Source organism: Syngnathus acus, chromosome 5, assembly GCF_901709675.1.
Source record: "Syngnathus acus chromosome 5, fSynAcu1.2, whole genome shotgun sequence".
Taxonomy (NCBI): domain Eukaryota; kingdom Metazoa; phylum Chordata; class Actinopteri; order Syngnathiformes; family Syngnathidae; genus Syngnathus; species Syngnathus acus.
Window position 1 is genome coordinate 7,002,400 of NC_051091.1, and position 22,352 is coordinate 7,024,751.

At 43.4% G+C, this 22,352-nt stretch overlaps 1 protein-coding gene across 4 annotated transcripts; it reads right to left on the minus strand.

The window, feature by feature from the left end:
• Positions 1-2,237: 2,237 nt before the first annotated feature.
• Positions 2,238-22,004, minus strand: rassf5 (Ras association domain family member 5). Of its 4 annotated transcripts, none has more exons than XM_037251548.1 (6): positions 21,205-22,004; positions 11,026-11,147; positions 5,393-5,506; positions 4,887-5,190; positions 4,695-4,810; positions 2,238-4,464 (listed from the first exon to the last, which is right to left on the minus strand). In XM_037251548.1, the coding sequence occupies exons 1-6, from the start codon at positions 21,932-21,934 to the stop codon at positions 4,321-4,323; spliced, it is 1,530 nt and encodes a 509-aa protein (XP_037107443.1). In that variant the 5' UTR covers positions 21,935-22,004; the 3' UTR covers positions 2,238-4,320. The 4 variants fall into 4 exon arrangements, with proteins under 4 accessions (XP_037107443.1, XP_037107444.1, XP_037107446.1 ...); XM_037251549.1 differs by lacking the exon at positions 21,205-22,004 and adding an exon at positions 17,486-18,204; XM_037251551.1 differs by lacking the exons at positions 11,026-11,147; positions 21,205-22,004 and adding an exon at positions 8,592-9,331.
• Between the last annotated feature and the right edge of the window lie 348 nt (positions 22,005-22,352).

A 22,352-nucleotide genomic window follows, 5' to 3' on the forward strand; every position in this document is an offset into this window, starting at 1 on the left:
GAGTAGGGAGGGCAGAGGGACGGGGAACGGGGAGGGGCTTAGAGGGAACTCCAGGTCAGAAAGAGGAAGGCGCGCCCCCTGGTGGCGCTGAAATGTGCACAGCATTTTGAATCGAGTTCCCAACTTTTGAGCCAGTGCTGCTTAAGCCTTGTTAGATGAACTCATGAGATGCAGTTCAACATTGAATGAATGATAATACTCACAAGCCAATACATGCATAGGATTCTGACCTTCTAGTTCATAAACGAGCCTTGATGGAAAAGGACCGGTGAAACAAAAAATACAAACCACCAATTTTCCTCCTCTTGTTGGAGCAACCTTCCAACTCACCTAACTTAGCTCCGTGTGATTCCCCCTCTTCCTCTCTTTCACATGCTCAAGGTGGACATCAGGGCACCTGTTTCGAAGATATGGACGGCATCAAGACGGCTGTGACGATGGACCTGCAGAAGATCCCAGAAGAATTCTTTCGGAAGTGTTTAAAGGAGTGGCAGAGAACACAGAGAAAATGCGTTAGCACACTTGTAGAACTCCAATGCATCAACTGAATACATAAAATAATAATGGTGTCCTATCACAACATTAGTGCCACCGACACGATAGGATCCAAATCGAGTTTGGATTGTTATTTCATGATTAAAAGTTGTAGTTTGCAGCACTGCGCCACCTGCATGGCAGATGACATTAGAAACAGTTTTCACTATGATGCAATAGGGTTCTACAGTACACCAGTGTCAGTGTCAACCACAAGAATGCATGCAGTAAAAAAACCTCAGGTATACCTGGTATTTCCAATCCTCATTAGACTTGTTGGCGGTCTGCTCCCTGCATGCCCTGTGCCGTCTAATGTTGGCGATTACTTTGAGAGTATTCAGTTTATTCCCTGGAGTTTGTTTCTTCTCTCCTTACTTGCTTCTCATTTTAGTCCATCTTCCCCACTAAAATGAAAGCATCCCTCTGCCCCCGCCCGTCCGTCCCTGTCTGGCGGTCCGCACTGACTTTGGGGATCGGCATTGCAAGGATCACAGGCCGCATCATCATTGAGTGGCTTTGTTACACAATCGGTGACATCATTTGAAATGATGAATACAAAGGAATGATGAACTGATTAATCATGGGCTAGTCCGGAATCAACGGGGAGTGCCTCACAGGTAGGATTTTTTAAAAAAAAAATTATGTTCACCTGTGTATTTTGGCTTCTTCTTTAAACTGGTGAGCATATGGAGTTAGACAGTGGGCTAGATATAGTGAGCAGCAGTGCAGAGGATAGACAGTGGGATCAGGCCGGCGTGAGAAGGGCTCAAGGCTAAATTAAGATGGTGATAGATGCTGGACAGGCGCTGATGCTAAACTAAACTCTTTCTCATAGTTGAGAAAAGGGGACCTGCCTATATTCACTGCCATAAATAAGCATCTTGACACACTTTCACGTTGCCCTCCAGCTACTCTGAAGCTCATGCGCCTTATTCTTAGCCCGTGGACTTGGGGTGACTATGTGTAATAATCGATAGACGTGCGCTTCTTTCCAAAAAGGTCAAGGTGTAAGTGTCAGCATTCTAAATCACAGACCTCACCTCGCCGTGTTTAACAAACATGCCACCAAGAGATTAGACCAGGTGCAGCCTATGGGGGTGGCTCAAGGGCCCGGACTGTATTTGGTCTCAGGGTCTGTGATCGACACGAGCACCTGTTGATTTGAATGCCATTTCAAACTAGAACTGGTCTTTTAAGCCTTAGAAAAGGGTTGGAATGTTGGTGTTAGGTCACATGTATGTGTTGAGCCTATCAGGATCTGTGAACACGAAATCACAACTTGAGGATTTTGCATGCATTTGCACCAAGCCCAACATGTGACATCATCACCTTCTGTTGTGGCTGATGATGTTCTGATAAATGTATTCTGTGTGCACACATATGTGTGCATTATGTTTTTAGATGAGCGGGGATTATAGTTTATGATGAGTAAAGTTGTTGATCTGATTTTGTGACACTTTTAAATTCTCCTTTTATTTATTTGTTGTCGTTTGCAACTTTATGGGAAGACCATCTGTGCGGAAGGAATTTTTGAAACCTAATCCCACCTAAGGTGTATTTTTGCTCAAGAGTAAATCTGTCTATCCACGTGGAGTCATGTAGTACAAGGAAAAAAAACTGAAATATGAGCTCAAGAAGGTGACAGAACCATCCAACACTGGTATGCAATAATCACACTATAAATGACAAACCCATCAAGATGATTTCCATAAAGAGCTAACTTTTTTATTATTATTAATTATTTCACTTTGATAGTCTGTACATCGCTATTGATATAATTATCACACGCTTTTCAAGTCAAATGAAAGAAGTTGTCAAAAAGCGTGACAACCAACGCCTCAACCCTTGGGCATATAATTACATAAATAACAGTCAGTCAGACACACGCCTACATGGTTTGTTGGAATGACAAATGATGGAAGAGAGTGAAGTAACATGTGACAGTAGTTCAAAGAAAACCAAATATTTGCATACATACAAGCGCACGCATACGGAGCCGCCTGTATTCGGGGACAAACTTCATCCATTGGGCACATGTGCAGTTACATCAGCACACGGGGAACAAAAGGCACTGCCTGCAGGATCAGCTCTGCTTTTGCACAGTAGAACAAGCATTTTGTTAGCTTAATAGCAAAATCACCAGTCCAAAAAAAAAAAAAATCTGTGTAGATTCTCTGTCAGTCAGGTTGTGATACCACGTTAAGAGTTAAATCGAGATACCTGAACTCTTGTTTGCCGAAAATGTCCAAATATGACTCACGCAACTATGGTATTAAGCTAACAAAGTGCTAATGGACAAGTGGCATCTTATCGTTTATTTTAAAATGACAACATAATTATGTGAGAATTTATTAAATTCTTTGGTTGAAATATTACATGAAATTGCTTAAAAAGATGATTTGAAGTCAGATTTATCATTCATGCAACTTAATTGGAAGATGGAAGTCATGCACACAATGCACGTTTTGATAAGAGGCCACATGAGCATGTGTGAGAGAAAATAAAAAAATAAAAATTCACATTATCTCCACACGCACAATGATGCCAAAAGAACAATGATATTCATCATAACACAACAAACCATGATTTTCCAGTGTCTACTTTGGGTAGTTATCACATGGTATGCATCACAAACCCATCATTGGCACATCATAACCCTCATGATGATTTTCTCTTTGTTACTTTTAATTCACGTGGAAGTTACCTGTGGAAATTTCAAACTGGTGGTTCATTCTTTTTTTTTTTGCTGCCCACAGCCTTTTCTTAAGATAGTAGATTTGGGGTTTTTTAGTCCTAAAATGAGTTGAGCACAATCTGATCAAACTTGTAGTACTGGTACAGCCAAAAATATTTAATAACCACTTGTGAGCCAATAATTATGTGTAATTAGATACGGCTAGGATTATAATGACTACAACCACAATAGAAAACAATTGTTAAATAAACAGCACACTTGACGAGCTCTCTGAAAACTTCTGTGCCAAATGTTGGGGCTGGTCAATGTAAGCGCCACTTGTCAATTGAAAAAGCATACAAATATGTTTGCCACATTTTAAAATCACCATGTTGGATGTGCTCCTCTGAGTTTGCTGCAAATAGAATCATCCAATGCGCACAAACAGTGTTTTTGAGTCATAAAATGGCTTCAATTGCAGGTGGACCTCGGACATTCGTCACCTGAAAGGAGGCTGGACCTTATTACACACACTTATCACTTGCTTAACTCTAGGATTGAATAAATTGCTTTTAAAGCTTTTTTTCTTTGTTCACCAGACAGCCCCGAACGTTTCGCACCACTCCATCCCTCCTCTTCTATTCAAGCAATCAAATGAACACCTAATTCTTGCGCATCACAGCCAACATTTCAGTGAAAGAAAACACACTCGGAATGATTGTCCTTTCATTCTACTAAGGTAATCATGCGTTCAATTTCATTCTAAATGGGTGTCTGGTTATGTTTGGGAGCTGAAAGAGACTCATGCATAAGTAACACTTTGCAGTAGCAGCAGTAGCAGGAAGAGAAGGGGTCATTCTTAAAAGCAATACAACACTTTGTAGTCCCAGTCTTGCTAAAGTCCCAACACCCCGAAAGTCTCCTGGAGCAAAGAGTGTGTGTGCGTGTGTACTATTTGTCCTGAGAAAGCCCGTGTGTGTCTGTGTGTACGTCTCCAAGCTGTTTGAATAGATGGCAGGTCACTGGAGCGGTGAAAGGTGGCCATTCAGTGTTGAAAGGGTTAAATCTCTCCCCGTGTTGAGGTCACATGGTACCAGGTGAGGGCGGGGGGGTCAGGGGTCGTGTTGCTGTAGAGCTTGCTGTAGTCTGCGCTTATACATTGTATATTTAGACTGCACGGCTCGCACACGCTCCGCCTCCTCTTTGTCCAGAATGACCAGGAAGTTTTGGAGCTCCGGGACGGAGAAGGCATGCCACTGTTGATAAAATGCACATTATATTTCGGTTAGTCGTTTGGGTGTCAATGGCTTTTCATTCCAAACAAGACCACCAAGGTTTCGGACAAGTGCTGATGCCAAACTAAGCTATTTGCAGTTTTTGTACTCCTGTAATGTCCTAAGATGCCACAAGATGGCAGCACAGCATTGGCTAATTGGAAAGACCGTAGAAGCGTACAATCAATGTGAACAAATGTGTGCTTGGTCACCTCTACTTCTCCAGTCTCGTTTTCCTTGAGGACAAAACTGAGCTGCTCTGGGTCAGGCCCTGCTAACAGTCGGAGAAGAAGGGGACGTTCGCACAGAGGAAGTTTCTGGAACAAATCTGACAAAAACAAAACCTAACCAATTGGAATGTGTTCCATTGTATGTTTGTGTGACATTTCGAGGTGTTTACTCACCTTGTCCATCACGATGCGTTTGTCTGTACAAGGCAAACTTGCGAGGGTTGTCCAACACCATGAACTTCTTCAGCAAGCCCTGGATCACCTCTCTGGTTGTCGTCGTGGAACTGATGTGCAACTGTTTCACGCAGTCACATGGGAGGTAGAAGGAGGTTCTGTCCTCACCCTGCCGACAGTCTTGGCGTTCTGATGGGGAGCCATCAGGAGCTCCCAGGACCGGCTCCTCCAGAGCCGGCACTGTGACGGGTCGACTGAGCCTAAGATGGACTTTGATGAAACCCGTGTAGGAGCCGTCTGAAGCCTGCAAGCACAAAGAAGGGTGGGTATTATTTTGCACTGGCCTTAGCTTGTCAATGTTTGTTTGCTATGAAGCTAGCAAAGTTTGAAAGAACTGGCATGACATTTTGTGAAAAGGATTACTGCCCAATTCTATGTTTTCCAATATCCTTTCCCGAGTTCTCTTATATTTGTTATTTTGAAAAGATCAGGACATGACAACTCACCAATTTCATGCCATTCTCTGACACTCTGGAGTTATATTCTTCTATCCTGGTGTTCACCTCTCCTTCAGGAAGGTCTTTTACGCCCCCCTGCTCTTCCTCCTTTGCCTCACTCTTCTGTTGCCAGGAAGAAAGAAAGAGAGACGCAATCATGCAATGTTGATCTTAGCCACAAGATGGTGCTGCCTCCCCCAGGAAGGCACCAACTCCGTTCATGAATTGATGGCAAAGTTTTTTTTTTTTTTTTTAACACTCATACAAACACAAGGTGAATGAGGGCCTCTGCTTGGCTTAGCACAGTCAGCGCATCCTCGTTTTGTAGCTGCAGTGGTTGCTTCTCAATAAAATTCCTGTCTCCTATTATCTCCAAACCCATACGTTGTGAAAGTGCTATATAAATAAAGATGTATTGAAATGTATTGTAATATGCTCCTCTGACTCAAGCTGATTAGAATGCATGGCAACATTTTTATATTCATATTTAAATGTGCTCTTCCGGGCTAACAGCTTTGCCGTTGAAAAGTGGAACAGGAAATGTTGCATATGAAGTGCACAAACAACTCAGTCGGCATCACTGCACCCGAATATTGACACCGTGCCATGTTTCGCACTTATTATGTAGAAGAGAAGGAGGGTGAGGGATGGAAGAGGCAATGACAGCAGAAGCAGGGGGTGAGGTGGAGGTGGGGGGGATGTAGAGAACGGCGAAGGGCTAGAAGAAATGATGAAAGAGAAGCTGCTGAGCCAGCCTTAGCAACACAGTTTGACTAGGTTATTTATAGTACACGGGGATGCATCCTCTCTATCTTATATATATATATATATTTTTTTTTCCTTCCTCTGTTCCTTTGCATTATCTGGGCCAGCGAGAGAGAGAGAGAGCGGGAAAGAGACTGTGAAAAGGAGTAAGCGAATGCAGGTCAGGAATTGCTTCCAAAGGGAAGTCCTCAGGTTGCGTGCTGGAATACTGGAATTTTTTTTTTATCACGTGAGAAAATGTGTGTACTGTATGTCTATGGATATAGACAGCACACAAAGCTCACATATCTACATAGTTCATCCTGGTTAGTATTCGGCAAGATAAGAACATCATGTTTTATATTTAAACAAAGGGTATATGATGTTTTTGTAAAAGTCTTCATTTCATTGGTGACAGGAGGAGAACCTTTTTCTTTTCAAATTAAGAGCAAATTTATTTGGAACATGAAGCAACTTGTGGCCTCCTGCCCATTTTGTTAATCCTGATTCATGACGAGTTACTAGTCTCCACAAATATACTTGTAATACTGTTTTGACTAGTGGTGCCGCATAGAACAAATTACAAAGAGCATATTTGAGTTGACATCCCCTTTAAAATCAGACTTTGAAAGTTGAGCTGCTTACGTAATACTCAAGCATGAACAGAAACAATTGGAGGCTAAGAAAAGCATCTGGGGAATATGTATGATATGCATCTAAAGGTCCTCCCATGTCAAAGGCAAGCACATTGAAAAGACCCTCGCAGGAATTCCTGCGTTTGTGTGAGCTTTGAAATGCATCACAGGCACAGGCAGGTTTCTCTGCATACCAGCGACAGTGATTACAAAACAATATTTGTAGCTTCGAACTTTGTGGGACCCTCCCACCACACTTTCTCCCTTTTATAGGACTGCCATCAGATTCACTTCTTTCTTATCTCATTGTTTCAGATACTTGATGGCAACTAAATGAGAGCACATCAAGAATATAATCCTGTTGCAGAATTCAATCCAGCTTTGATTGTGACGTAAGGACACAAATATTTCCAGACACGCTCACACCTCAGGGTGACATAAGGATGTGTTAATGCTCTCTCATTTTGATGAGACCGGACAAGTGAGGTCATGTGACTGCTTGAAAGGTTGCCAGTAACATTCAGTATTTGCATGTGTGTTTCATAACATCCAAAAAAGCTCAAATGCAAAGAGACGATGCACTAACCATTAACCAATACACCTGCGCTGCAGCTCACAGTGTACACACAAACTACTTTTCATATTCCAACCCGTGGAAAAGAGGACATGCATGCTTGCCAATGTCCAGTAGAGAGGAGACACTCCCTTCTATAGTTCAGTGCCATAATGTCATTTACAACCATCTTCCTCAGGCTATAAGCGATAACATGCTTCACTAGCTGACAACAGTGATGCTGGCTAACAGCAAAGCCAAGCGCACATGCTGATTACACAGCCGGTCAATTATTTAGGGATTGTTCCCTGGCCAAATTAGACACACAAGGCGAGACGATGGTGGAGTCGCTATGCTACTTGAGCTTTTGTTTTCTTTTCATTTTGGCAGAATGGCCGAACTAAAATTATAAATCGTTGTTTTTCATCTAATTCTTTTTTAAATTTGACAAAAATGACTGAAATACAGAGGTGGGTTGTGCCTTTCTGACATAGGCCTTCACTACATTTGGTTTAAATATAGGCAAGTCAGCGTAGTCTTTGTTGAACAGCGAGTGCCATCTAGAGGAGTCAAAAAATACATATGGTTCAAATACAATACAACTGCTTCATGAAGTAAATATGAAGCTTCATTTTCCCCATCAATAGAAACCATTAACATGATCAGTGTCTTCAGAAATAAAAACATTTCAGTGATGCAATTCTATTAAATCCCTCTCGAAGGAACAAAACGCTTTCAAGGAGGTTAGTATCTATTACACGAGTTAGTGCTCCATCAAGAGCAATAGCATGCATAGTATTGCCACAAGCAAATATCATGTTTAGCCTTTGTGTTGCGTGATGAAAAAAAAAATGAGTTGCCGTGGTTACGGCAAAAAAATGACCTGCTACAGTTAAGCGGTGGCCAATACACGCGCACACGCACTGAAGAGTATTAGCTTCGTTTCTACGGAAACCTCTCCCACGCACCGAAGAGGTTGACATGATTACCTCATTTTAAAAACGATGTTGTGGCCTTCATACATGCCACAATATTAGATCCATGTGCGCCCTACCATGACGGATACAGTTATGAGATATCAAGGCTTGACGTGATCAATGTTACTAAATAATGGATGACTCTCCATGTGTACATGCAGCAAGAGGCTGCTTACAGTAATAACCACTTCCTCTTCAGACTTCTGCTTTTCTTGTCTTCACAACCAAAGTTGGCCAAAAAAAAAAACCACCGGCGACTCATTTGCTCACTGCCATGGATACCCACAAAAGTTTCATACCTTAACGGAATGCCCCGGTTTGCGGAAGAACGAGGTCTTGGCCGTGAAGAAAGTGAAGTCTTCATTCTCATCATCCAGGCTGCAATACCCGCTGCTCATGCTGTTACTGCTGGTCATGGAAGGGGTCGGCTCCGTGTTGACAGTCATGGAGAGGTCTCGACAAAGTCCCGCTTGAACCTAACTAGACTTCCCTCAAAGGGTTTTGAGTCCCCACCTGTGACGGCGATTGCAGGAGTTGGGGGACCAGGAAATCCACGAAGCAGCATAGATGTCACTCACTTCCTCCCCGAGACTTTTGTTGCACTGACACCATTTAAGCTCGAGACTACCTGTCCTCCGGTGTCCTGGAGTCACTTTACAGTTGGGTGTCAAGTTAACCCACCTGACTGCACTTGCAAACTAACAGTCACCGCATCCTGTCTTCTTGGTAATCATCTGAGTGATGCTGATAAGTTTGCAGAGCGGCTGATCTACATCGTGCGGCCACGTACGTTCTCCTCTTCAGTGTGTCGCTTTGGCAATGCAAGCCAGGAACGGTGGTGCTTCCCTCTCCCTCTTTCTTTTCACGGGCTTTTCTGGCTCACTCTCTCTCGTGCAGCCTCGCTCGACCATCTGTGGTTATCAGCCTGAGAACAGACTCCCCCTTCCCCCGCTCTCTGCAGTGCAACATCACTTCCTCTCGCTGAAGCAAGAGAGAGGAAAGTCAATGACTGAGGTCCTGTTTTACATATCGTTGCGTGCCACAACTGAACTGAAATGACAGGAACACGCGTAGACGGTCGTACCGTAGGGGAAGATGGCAGTTATGTGTGTAGGTTGAAAGCGCCGTGTGAGAAGTTAGCAGCTGGGCTGTGTGACTCCAGTTTACAATAACCAGCACAAAAAAAAAAAAGAGAAGCTTCTGCTATGTCATCTTTTAACAATTCAAATAGCGAATGACATTTCAGCTCAATTCATGATTACACTGAATGACAGGAAAACAAAATAGCCAAAACTATTGTTCGAAATATTCGAAATGGCTCGATTTTAATGGACTTTGTAAATCCGTCACCAAGAGTTGATCTAGTGGTAATAAAAATGAGATTACCTACACGAGAATGATTAAACTGACCTCTAACCTCACTCCGACCCTTTGACCCGTGCTCCGAAAGGCACCAATTCCCCAAACACTCAAATGTATGAATACTCATTACATTTGTATGTGCATGTATTTTCTATGTGTGTGTAATTCAAGGTTCAAATCTACTCAGGTGATGATTTACTCGCAACTTGAGATAGGGTCTCCTCATCTGGATTCTCTCTACGCAGTTTACATCTATGTCCTTGTGGCTACGTGGAAGGCAAAGTGGTTTTAAATTCATCGAATGCACTCTGAGTTGTGTTTGTAAGGCCAGTCATGAAAAGCGCTGGCCACAAAAAGTTTCATTGACATAAGAGCTTCTCACTGTGGCACTTTGAGCTTTAAATTACAATAACATTCTCGTGGTTGACATAATGGATTTCTTGAATATACGTTCAAAAGATAGTTGTAAGATTATTTAAAGTGTCAATACATTATAATAATAAAACCAAACGCCGGCACAAACAAAGGGTAAAGCCACACACATTGACAAAGGCAAATCATTTTACAAGCGTAATCGCGCCATCGAGAATTGTTTTCTGCTGACCTACACACAGTTGATCCCTGAAACAAACGCGGACGCTGAGCCATAAAGGAAAGCAAATGACAGTAAGACAGTAAAGAAGACAACGGAAATAAATCGCCTTCTCTCCTTCTCCTCGCAGTAGCACTGAGCTGTATATTCAGCTCATTAAATTGAATCATTAAGCAGCGTTTCCGCTCGCTCATACAACTATAGCTAGACTCTATAATTGTTGTGACATTTGGCGAAAAAAAAAAAAAAAGCCTTCATTTGTCACTCGCTCCCTTATCTCAAACATTTTTGGGGTCAGCGTGATAACACAAGTGGGTTTGTTCACGCTCTCTCAAAGTGGAGTACTACCTGGCTCGCTACCAAGGTTCTAATTTGGTCTCGTCAGCCCACTGACTTCTAAAATTATGATGCAGGTATGTGTGTTCGTATGACTCGCACTCGTGTGGAATTGAAGCGCATGTTCATGTGTGTGTGTGTGTGTGTGGGTGACTGCAGCTGTGAGCCCAAGAGCGCTTAGCACACAATAGATAGAAGCGCCTGGAGAAGTGATTTATATAACGATATCAGATAATCCTTGAGCCACAAATTTGGCCAGTCATGGAGGTCTGGTTTATGTTTAAGAGGACTTCCTTTTACTGTCAATGTCTTAAAAGAAGAGAGTGCTTACGTAACAGTGTGGGCTTGAAGAGATGTTGAGGTGAGCACTGTGCAATTGACACAAACATCACCTGTGCTATTTTATATGTAATGCATCTGTACATTATATTTCAAATGCTTACTCTGTGTTCTGCTGTGGAGCGGTGGCTTTTGGGAAATGGAGTTTCTTCAGGCTTGTTGTCCTTCTGGTTGCAGTCCAACTGGACTTGTCTCTCACATTCCAGATGGCAGGTATAGGTGCAATCTGAGGAAAGCAAAAACATAGCAGTCAAACTAAATGCATCATACAGATTAATTGCATTATTGATGTTGTAAGGTACTGCATAGAGCAAAATATCTTGTTAGGACAAAGTTAATTTGGTTCTAATTCCTGTGCATCTATCAGACAAATGTTTTGGTATCGTGAGTTGAGACAGTAAAAAAAAAAACTTGACGTGATGACTTTTCACCTGACTTGAAATTATTATAAAATATTGCCTTTAAGTAGTACTAAAAAGTCAACAATTCAAGAATAATACCGTAGCAATAGCTTTCTGCACACAATTGAAGTGTAGACGTGGGCAAATGTTGGGTTGAGTGTAATCTAGCATGAATAAAATCCTCGTTTATGAAGAGTGTAACTGTGCACATGTATTAAACGTTTCTCGTTTTTTCTTTCCGTGGGAGACTCATTGCCCCACATTTTGAAAACCACTGCACAAATGCAAACCTCCTTTAAATAGTGACAACAGCGCTCCCTAGTGGCAAGATTCAAATTCACATTCAATTACATGATTAAAAACCTCATTACTCCAGATTACATTTTATTGTGATTGGATCCATATAGAAGCACAGCAATATCACGTTTTATTTTATATTTTCTTAGCAAGAACAAATGCAGCTGAATAAATAAACCAGATCCTTCAAACAGACCCCACATGCAAAGGACCATGAAATGGATACCACACAATGCAGTACACGAGAATACTGACAATTCACTTACAAACACAAGGTACCAGAATAGCAGCACTGGCACTGTTAGCTATCTTTTACTGCTTGGCTTGACAGGAATGCATTTACATTCTGCTCCTAAAACGTCCCCAAAATAATGTTGTTGTGGCCAGAGGCTTAACGCAAACTCAAAGTGTCTTTGCCTTTGATCACAAAGTCCATGCACAAGGCAAAAAAAATGAGATTCTAAAAGCACTCGGGTAACGATAGGACTGCAGCTTGGAGGCGACAATGATTCTTAATCCTTTCAAATTTTTCACACGCATGGGGAATGACAAAATAAACTGTAGACAAAAGATGCAGCTATGGGTCATTTTAAGAAAATGTTTCCCAGCACAACTTTTGCGATGCAGAAGTATCAAATTCTAAATCATAGCGAGAGCGCTGCATCAGCCCTGTAACCATGGCAACAAGCTTCCCTTGGCTCATTGTATGGTAATATTTTCTCAAATAGAGGCCATGACTCCAACGAAAGTTGTGCTGCAATTAGTTGGCGGGTAATAGATAAATAAACAGCCCCCTCAAATAGATGACTTCCTTTTTCAATCAGGAGAAACATACCGAAGTACATAAACATGTATACATATTTTATGTACATATTCCTGCAGCTGCAATTCAATAAATGCCCCTGTCACCAATTGTAAAAAAATAAAAACATGATTTAACGCAGATGACGCCAAATGCCACAAGTGCTGTTTAGTTTTTTCAATTTGATCAAATTGAACAGTTTCCGGACTATTCAACCTTTTGGGTGTTGCACTGTGCTGTGTGCGTCAGAGTACACACAGACATTTTAGGTGCCCTGTGAGAAGAGTCGCAATGTGATGGGAGTGATGGCTCAGGGAGGCAGCGTCTTGCTGACAGCAGGGATGTGTCGGGGAGGGAAAGGCCAGCGCTCAGATAAGCGATTGTGTTGCGCTCACCTCTTTGGAGGTCACTGCAGAAAGACGGCAGGGTAAGGAAATTCGAAGAGGAAAGGAGGAGAGGAACTCCTTTCCTGCCTCGATTTAGTCACTTTGGTTTAGCATGACATCATTTAAAAAAAATACAGCGGCGCATCACTAAGCAGGGATCATTTTGGAACCACACAGATAATTCACTTTAAACTGGACAAAACATTTTTAATCATTTACCATACTCCTTAAATATGTCGTCTACTTGAGCTATGCTCTTTCTGGGGGGACATGAACTAAATTAGTACCCGCCAAAGCGTGCCATGTCAATTCCTAAACTGTAACGTATTAATTAGAGTAAATTAATCTATTTTCCCGATTGCTTTACCTGCAAATAAAACGCTTTGCTGCCCCCTTGTGGCAAGCAACCACAAAAGCAGATCCCTAAATTGGCGCAGTCATGTTCAATTCCAGACATGATGGTTATTGTTGGCTGCTCAGCTACAACTTTGGGAGGAGTGTTTAACTGTCTTACTGTTGAGTGAAGTGTGAGGAAAACACCAGGAACACTCGGAGCTGGAAATGTTCCTTTCTGACATGCCCACAGCAGGATGATAATGCTTCTACCAGCATGTCATGGTTCACCAAACAATCACATTATTCCCACGCCGATAAGATAAAGCTACAGATTTGTATCACACTAAACAACAATATTTCAAGAGTGCAGTCTGCACGGACAAATTGGATTTTTTTTTATGTTGGTCATAATCAAAATGGATCCACTTTGTTGTGCGCATGCACATAGGCTGCAGTTCAGCCTTTGTGAATGCAAATGGACCCACATGTCTGTAAAGGTCAGTGAGGCATGTTGACAATTTTTCTTTTGTTCCCAGTGTGTCGTGTCTACTGTGTTGTTGGTTTTTAGTAGTGTGAGAACTCTGAGGGGGTATCTGTGTAAAGTTTTGTGGTTACGCAAACAAAGAAACCTGACATTACGATGACAAGTCGCTAGAGTCGAGTTTCAGTTTCAAGTCCACATTTTTTTTCCACCCAGCTTTCATGATGTCACTGATTGTTTCGGTGTGGATTTTACAAGTTTTCCTGCAATCTCATTGACAGGATTTAACTCTTATTTGTATTTATTGGAGCAGAAGCCTCAAGGTGTACAACTTGAAAACAGGCCATTTATCAAATACCTCTGCAAAAAAAAATTGTCATTTCTTCTTTGCCAACCACTGACAACAGTTTCAATTTCAGTCTCAGTTTTTGCAAGGAAGTAAGTTTATGTCTACTGCGATGTTGTGTGTTGCTATAATCCGCTGACCTCGGCTAATCTTCCATTGCAAGATGCCTCCCAACCGCCACCATAACCCCCACCAAACACGTCCCGCATCCCAACATTCCAGTCAGACTACTTCCAAACGTCAATGACACTGCTTCCAGACAGAGAGAAGTGATGATGTGGATGAATATGTGAAATGAAAGAAAAACGCAACACAATGAGGCTGAGCCAAGGGTGTGTTGCAAAAATCCTAATAACAGCTGTACCAACAATCACAGCAATAATGTGATGTTGTCACGTACTTTACTAAGCCACATCAGAGAAGCCAAATAACAAAAGCACCTCATTATACATTAACAAAATGGGACTTGAAACAAACAGATGAGGCCCTAGAACGCAACCATGTGGTACACCAGTAGAAATCCAGTTTTGTGCCAAAATTTAAATACCCCCTTGATCCCATGTGTGACTCATCGGCTTTTTGATTTTAACTCCATAATCCTGTCCTATTTTATTTTTAACTTTGTCGAAAGCACACTGTAGAAAATAATAAAACAAAGCTAGCCTTTAGCACAGTATTATTAAATGTGCTATTTGCGTGAAGAGCCATCACTGCGCTTGAGTTGTGAACTGCACTCAGCTTGTCTCTTTGGAGGCCTGCTAAGTGGAACATTTCTAGATATACTCCAATTTTGCAAACTCAATGCTCTCAGAGTTCTTTGGAAGCCCGGGGAGTCGGAATGTTTTGCCATCAGCCAAATCTTCCGTAATTTGCGATGGCCTCTTCAAGAAACAGGCTGGGGATAACTGGAGTATTTTATTTTGAAGCATACAGACAGTAGGTGTGGAACAGAGACGGAGGGGAAAGATGGAGATTAGCCTGGTTGTTGTGTTAGGATGTCTGTACGGCACCAGATAGCGACATGATGTGGTCGCATTGTTGTTTCACCATATCTAGGTGAGGAGGGAGGGGTAAATCCGAGTTTAAGCAACTCTAAATCTGAAGCCATGCTATTAACGCGGTCGCAAAAGAACCCAAAAGGCGTCTTATGAGGGAATTAAGAGCATCTTTTAGCCGGTCTGATCCCATCATCCTATCGTAGCTCATTTAGAAGAGCTATCCATATTCTCGGCGCAGCTAATGCAGCCCATCCCTTCACGATATCGCGAGGAATTAAAGTTGATGCACTTAACATATTGTTGCCTGCTGTCTTAATAAGCACTCACCTACTAAGTGCGCGGTAAGAAAACTCTTTGTGGATGCAACATGATATATTATTTTACTGCATGGTCTTTCTCCCTGTCTGGCAACAGATGCAGACGCCACCAAATAAACAAGAGGAGAATTTAATTGTGTTTGTTTGGGAAAGGATTTTTGCTGGCTGAGATGCAAATGGAAGAAGCTGAAGTCTCAAAGTGGTGCTTTCACGTGGGCGGCCATCACACCATTACTTTGGTGGTTATTTTCACCGTGTGAATTCAGACCGCGCAATAGAATAGAATTAAAAGCTTTCATGGTGAGTAAGTTAACAGTGACTGGGGTGCATTCTGTTTCTTGTTAAATATACAGATATTTGACCAATAATGATGGAATTGACACACATGGATCTCTAAAAAAAACGACTTAAAAAGCTTTAGTGTGCATTCCAGCCCAGAAGTTAGAATCAGTTGGCAAATTATGTACATTTGTAACTAGTGCAGCAAAGTAAATTGACACAGAGTTGACATTTATATTGTGTAATACATGCATGACATCACTGTTTTAGTTGTGAAACACTCGCCCACGTCGAGCACTTAAAATGATCCCACTCGCTTCTTATTTCAGACCTACTTTCATATTTTTGTTTTAGTCCTCTAAAAAAAAAACACGTCATACATCCGGCTTGTTCTTCCAAAGCACGTTGTGTGGGTGGGCTGGTGAGATCTAACGTGTGACATCACTGCAGAGTGACTCGGTTTATGCCACTGATGATTTCAACACAATACAAATCCATTGCAACTCGTTGTCAGCCAATCAGCAGACTGCATTTTGTTAAGCTCCGCCCTTTCGGTAAAGTCCCACTGAAATTTGGACCCAAACAGTCGGTTTTCCAAAAATAGTATGACCTAAATATTATTGTAATGCCTCTTTGCAACTTTTGCCAGAATACAACTCAAGATTACGACTAAAGACAAGGTTTAAAGGTCAAGGTTTAAAGGTTAACGTATTAGTTCAGTCTCAGTGAGCTTATCTCTAAATCAGAGATCAAACTGGCAATTCATACAGATGAAAACAGTTTTAACTGTTCTTAGCTCCCCAAGGGGTAGACGCAATCCTTTCAACCAGTTATCTGTGTTACAGATGGTAAGTCTTTGGGGAAATTCATGTAGGCCGATGTATCGTGCGGCGACGCCGTCCTTATAATTACACGGTTTGGCAAGTATGTCACGTTTGCTTCTAAGCGTGCCATTTTGCCGACAACCCAGTTTTATTATAGCATCAACCTACCCGTGCTTTTTTTGTTTTCAAATTTCAGACTTGTTTATTAAACTCGGTTTCAAGCAGGTAATTTTGCCAAGTCATAATGTCTAACCACTAAAGTCACCAACTTCAATCGTAGCGTTTGAGAAAATGTCCTTAAAGTAGGACCAAGCAAGATCGTGTGTGACAGAAGATAATTATAGGATAGCAAAGAAGGAGGGAGCGAGGATTAACTGGGTTTCCTTACTGGGAGCGCCATCTAAAAATATCTATTATCTTCTTGCGGTATCCTGTGCTATTGATCCTTTCGAAAGCCTTTTGTGACAACACAGGCTGCTTTGCTTTGGGAAGGGGAAGGCTCAAAAACATGGAATATCTTTTTTATTTATCTATTTTTAACTTCAGCTGTCAGTTTCCTGCAGTGGAAGCCAATCAATAAAACTGCAGAGGCCAGCTTTTTTTTGTTACCAGTTTGCACTTGAGTTACATGAGGCATTCATCAATCTGCTGTCCCAAGCTACATTAGTTGAGCTGGATTTGGAAACAAGGGAAAACAATCGATGCCGTACGAATGAACATCCTGCTCCAAATATGAAATTCAATAGTTAATTGGATTTTCCAGTTTTTTCTTTCTGTCGATTGCAGACCCGTCTGCATCTGTTTGTTCTGTTTTCTGCTGATTTCAGCACATCTGGACTCTTTGTGCAGGCTGTTCACACATGATGGGGCACAGAAAGTGAGCAATGGTCACAATCCACACACAGTATCCACATATTTTGGCTCCCAGCCTGTCTTTGAGCCACGCAGACAAAAAGTGTCCACTCATCACATCTCCCCTTTGGGAAACAAAATACCGATCCGTCTTTTCATCGCAACAACGCGGACCTCCGTTCATGCACAATTTGAACTCCCAGTTTTCTGCCGGTTCTGCCTGAGCTGCACTCTTGCGGTCATACCTGCCGTGGGCAGCAGCGACCCGTTGGAGGCCGACCTCCGGAGGATCCTCAGGCCGTCACTCCACGATCGGGACTTGGGCAGCCTCTTCAAAAGTCGGCCCAGCCGGCGCGATACCTGCCCGAAGCAGGCGCCGCTGACTTCCCCTTCCGAGTCCCCCCGTACCTCGTCCAGACGAAGAGACACCTGACCAAAGAATGTTCTCCCCACCGTGACTCCTTCTGCATTCCTGGACCTGCCCCCTGTGTCCCTCCCGCCTCCGTCTTGGCCAGGTGCTATCTGTGCCATGGATTGAGCATGGTGGCACCATCTGGAGGGCATGGTCCCATAGCCCTCGCTGGCCCTTCTCTGCTGCTGCCCCCGCCTGCTCCTGTCCCCCAGAGGGCTGCCCCAACGCCAGCCCCCCCATGGCCCCCCTCTGCCATCCCAGCGCAGCCACTCTGCCACCGGTGCCACGCTTCGAACGAAGAGCCCCTTCTGCGCTCGCTCTGCCACCCCTCCGCCGGTACTCCTCGCCCCGCTAGTGCTCTGTTGCCTCTCACTTTGCTCGGACCTCCGAGCCCCGAGATGCTACTTTTCTCTCCATGGTCCGATTGCTGTGATCTCAACGCTTCTCTGACGGTCTGTACTGCAGCACCCACACTCTGCAGTGCTGTGTGGCTGGCTTAAAGAGACAGAGACCCCAGCATGCGATATCAACGTCATTGTACGACACATACCGGTTCTCCTCCTCCTCCTCCTGCTCCTTCCAGCCTTCACCTTCTTGCAACCTGTTTTTTATTCATTCTCATCCTCTCTTTGCAATCCAGTTTCATAGGTCCAATAGGCATGTAAGATCTTGTTGGATGGGCGATTACCGATACCATGTATCGGTATCGGGCCGATACACGGTTTTATATCGAGGCACTGGCCGCCCTCTTGTGGTGTTTTTACGATGAACTAAAGACATACATCTTTGACAGATGCCTGATAAGATGCAATTTATGTAACTTACATGCATGAAAATAGAAAAAGATAATAGAAAAAGGGCATTCATTTCATGCATTTCAAAAGGAAAATGCTTTAATGCAATATAAAGGTATTTTAGAAATGATTTGAAATGTTTCATCATTATTGACATTTTTGATTTGATGCATCAAAAGTACTAGTAGTATCGGTACTTGGTATCGGTATGAGTGACTACTCAAGAGTCGTTGGGAACCACTGAGTTAAAGGTTCCGCCGTTATTTTAATTTCACCTGTGCTCCCGCTGTTTATTACAATCACAAAGCTTTAAGGTAACATTTTCTGAGGAGTGTCTTTGCTTTGTCCTTCTGCAGTCGCACTATGCAACTGCCAAGGGCAATCTAAATATAGACTGCCTGAAGGTCTTTCCTGTGTGCAGGGCACGGTGGCAACAAGGTCCTGCTCCTTATACCATGTCTCTCATCTCCTAACCTCAATTTGTCATCACAATCATAAATCCAAACTCCACTGCATGATGGAAACTCTTGTACTGTTTAATATTCGTTTGGAAAAAGACCTGACAGTGAACACATGAACCATAACAGATGTTAAATGGGGTCAGTTAGAAGGATGATGGTCTTTCTTCTTCAGTCAGCATTTTCTTTCCGACTGAAGACTCATTAGCTCAAGCGGAATGTTTTTAAGAAGACTTTGATCGGGACAAGACGTTTGTGAGCCATTGAACAGAAGCTTCTTTTGAGGGTTGCTTCCACCGTGAATGGCGCATTGTGGAAAACCAATGTGGAACAGATGAGAGAATTGACCCAAACAAGGCCTGTACTGTAGACCAAAAGAGACCAAGGAAGAGATGGACTGAAAAATGAAGACTACTCAACATTTGTTCAGGTGCTCCAAGAACACGCTGTCACAAATGTACACTGTTTACCACATGTAGAGCCAACTTCCGGACTCCATGGGAATTATTAGGAATTGCGTTGCGCCACAAATTAGGCCTGGTTTTCAGAACTCTAAAATGTTGCCTACTCTTTTTCCATTTAATTGGCAAGTGTGCCAGGGGAGCTTTAGCCAAATTGACAAGCATGCTAAAATAGATTTGCCCAGCACAATAAAAATCAAAAAACTTTATAATGTCAGTCAACATACAGTACAAGTAGTGCAGGTAGCTGCTAAATGGTGCCACAACAGCACGGTCGGCCTCAAAGCCTTAATTAAAACCAAATGTGACATCTGACTCGTCAGCCATGCCTGTAATCCCAATCCCTCCATCCATCAGACATAATCCCAGGCAGGAGACACATAGCAGGGATTAAACTGGCTGCCAACCTGCCCCCCACCCCCTCCCCTCGCTCCCAGGCTTTTCAGATGCAGTGTAAAGTCATGTTAAAAACAAGATAGCCATCGGTTCTTCTTGATAATATCTGAGACAACATTGAGAAACCACACATGCAGAAAAGCGTAAAGCGTAAACGGGCAGACGGAGTGAAGGACAGGACAAAATAAAGAAGTATCACGCGCATCACAAAATGATTGTTTTTGCTTGCAGGAACTCCCAACTCCATCCCTGTTATTTCATGGGTGTAGTTGAAAGTAGATCATGTGCGCATGCATGGGCAGTTTCTATTTTAGTCCAGAAATGGCGACTTTTAAATTACCCCGTATTTCTGCACATCTAATGCTTTGTGAGAATACGCTGCAGAGTGAGTGGACCTTTTATTCTTAGGGTCAGCAGCTGGAATTTTAACTGCAAACGATAAAAGTATTTAAGTTTTTTTGTGTGAGCGTTCCAAAGAAACTCATGAACGGTGGTAATCTTTCTGCTCTCGCTTCACTGGGCGGCCACTCGCTGATGGAACATTAAATCAGACAGCCCTGCAGTGCTGCGGACCTCCTCGCTAGGCTTTGCTCGCATTCTATATTGTAACCCTTCTGACTCGCATCTTACGCTACTTTTTGTCTATCATCCCTTTTATCCTTTTTCTCTACAACTATTTTAAAATCTATGATACTGCTTCAATGGATGATAAAGCAAAAATCTCTTTATAGATGCATATAATAGGTCCTTTTGAAAGGCTAAATCTATTATTGCACACTGCTTGCAAACATGTCTACCAAAGCAGCCAAAACCACTGTGACCTAGTTGGCTTGACCGAGGCAGTACAGGTGTTTGTGATGTCAGCAGTAAGCACGTGACCCCGGCAGAACACTTCCAACATATTCACCAGGCTGCAAATAAATAGGCCCCATTTTAAATGCTTCTTTCTGGAATGCATAAGACAACACATCGCTCAAGATGACAAAACCAGCATTTTTTTCCCTTTCGGTCTTTCTCTTGAAACAAGAGCCGTAAATCCTGGAGTGAGAACAAGGAGGCAAAGCTGGAAGGACAAGATAATGAGCTTTCCATGGGTAAATGTTGGCAGCATCTGTGGAGCAAAATGTCAGCTACCACAACAACTTGTACTCCCTTTGTGAGATGGGAGGCTGCGACTACTCATACTGGAGTATGCACACATTGGATATCCATAAAATGTGCAACATTTGAGGTCGTTAAAATGCCTATTTGTATATGGAAGGACTTTTGAGCATGCAGTCAAGGTCTGGCTACTACTACGCTCTTTGTCCTTGCAAATGGGTGGACTAGTAGAACAACTATGGGCACACTAGTAGAGAGTCCATTGTTACTAGAAGTGTGGTAAAATTGTGCACAACCACTCTACTGTGGCAAAAGCATACACATACATATTGGAGTACTCACATTGACACTCGAGGGCCTGTGCGGTGATCTGGCGGCTGCAAGCGTCACACCAGTCCTGCGTAACTGCCTTGGCTTCGAACCGGTGTCCTGCGCCCTTGTCGACCGTCAGCTGGAGTTCGGACGCCCGCGGAAAGATGGCCCAGGCCTCTCTGCGGGGAGGCTCGGTGCGGGCCAACCTCACCACTCCGGTCCTGCCTTGTGTGAGCCGGTCCAAAGGAAGACCCCCGCTCTCGTTCCGGGAGGACCCCGAGGTAAAAAAGCTCTGGTGTGCAACCTCTTTGTTGGTATGCTCCCGTCCGCTGTGCAGATGCTGCCGGTGCCGCGCAGCAAGCGACGTGCTGTTCGTGACATCGACGGGGGAACGCTGGAGCGCAGCCTCCGCGTTGCGGTCCTGAGTGTCTCCCCGCACCGGGGAGCGCCAGTCGGAGCGCACGCCGCTGCCTTGTTGCCCGGCTCGGTCCGGGCTACGTGGCGAAGCGGGTGCAGACGAAGCTCCCCGGCACCCACCGACTGTCGTATCAGCCGCTGATCCTGCAGGCAAATGGCACGTTCCGGCTTGATTCGCAGCGGTGACGGAACCGCATCTCCTCAACATCATTTTCTCCCAGGAAGACTTCCTCGGAAGGGTGATTTTCTTCCTACTGGCGGCCGGTTTAAAGACTCGGAGAAGCGGTTCCGAGTCCAGTCTGTGCTGGGCCGGGTGTTGGCCCACCACACTCGCAGAAGCCATCGCGACTGCTAAGTGCTTAATGTGTCTGGCGTGTTGTGCTCCTTCCGTGCCTTGAATGTTGACTCGACTCGCGCCTGACGCCAATGAGTCCCCGTGACGTCACCAGCCTCGTACAGTTTTTCACAACCTGCGGGCGCGCTCGCAAAGCAAAGTGAATGCGCTCCGATCAAAAGTGGACTATAATAGGACAGCTCTGACTGAACCATGCCATATTTTCTTCAAATTAAATATTTTGGCTACCAATTAGACCAATGCACAAGTAATCAAACAATAACTTGCATATGGTTGGTATTCCATAATTTCCCACGGACATAAACAGACTCACAAATTCATAAAGGACATTTAAATAAGCAGAGACTAAGTATGAAACTTATGACATTTTGTTCTCCGAGCTGCACATAAACACCCCCAACATTTT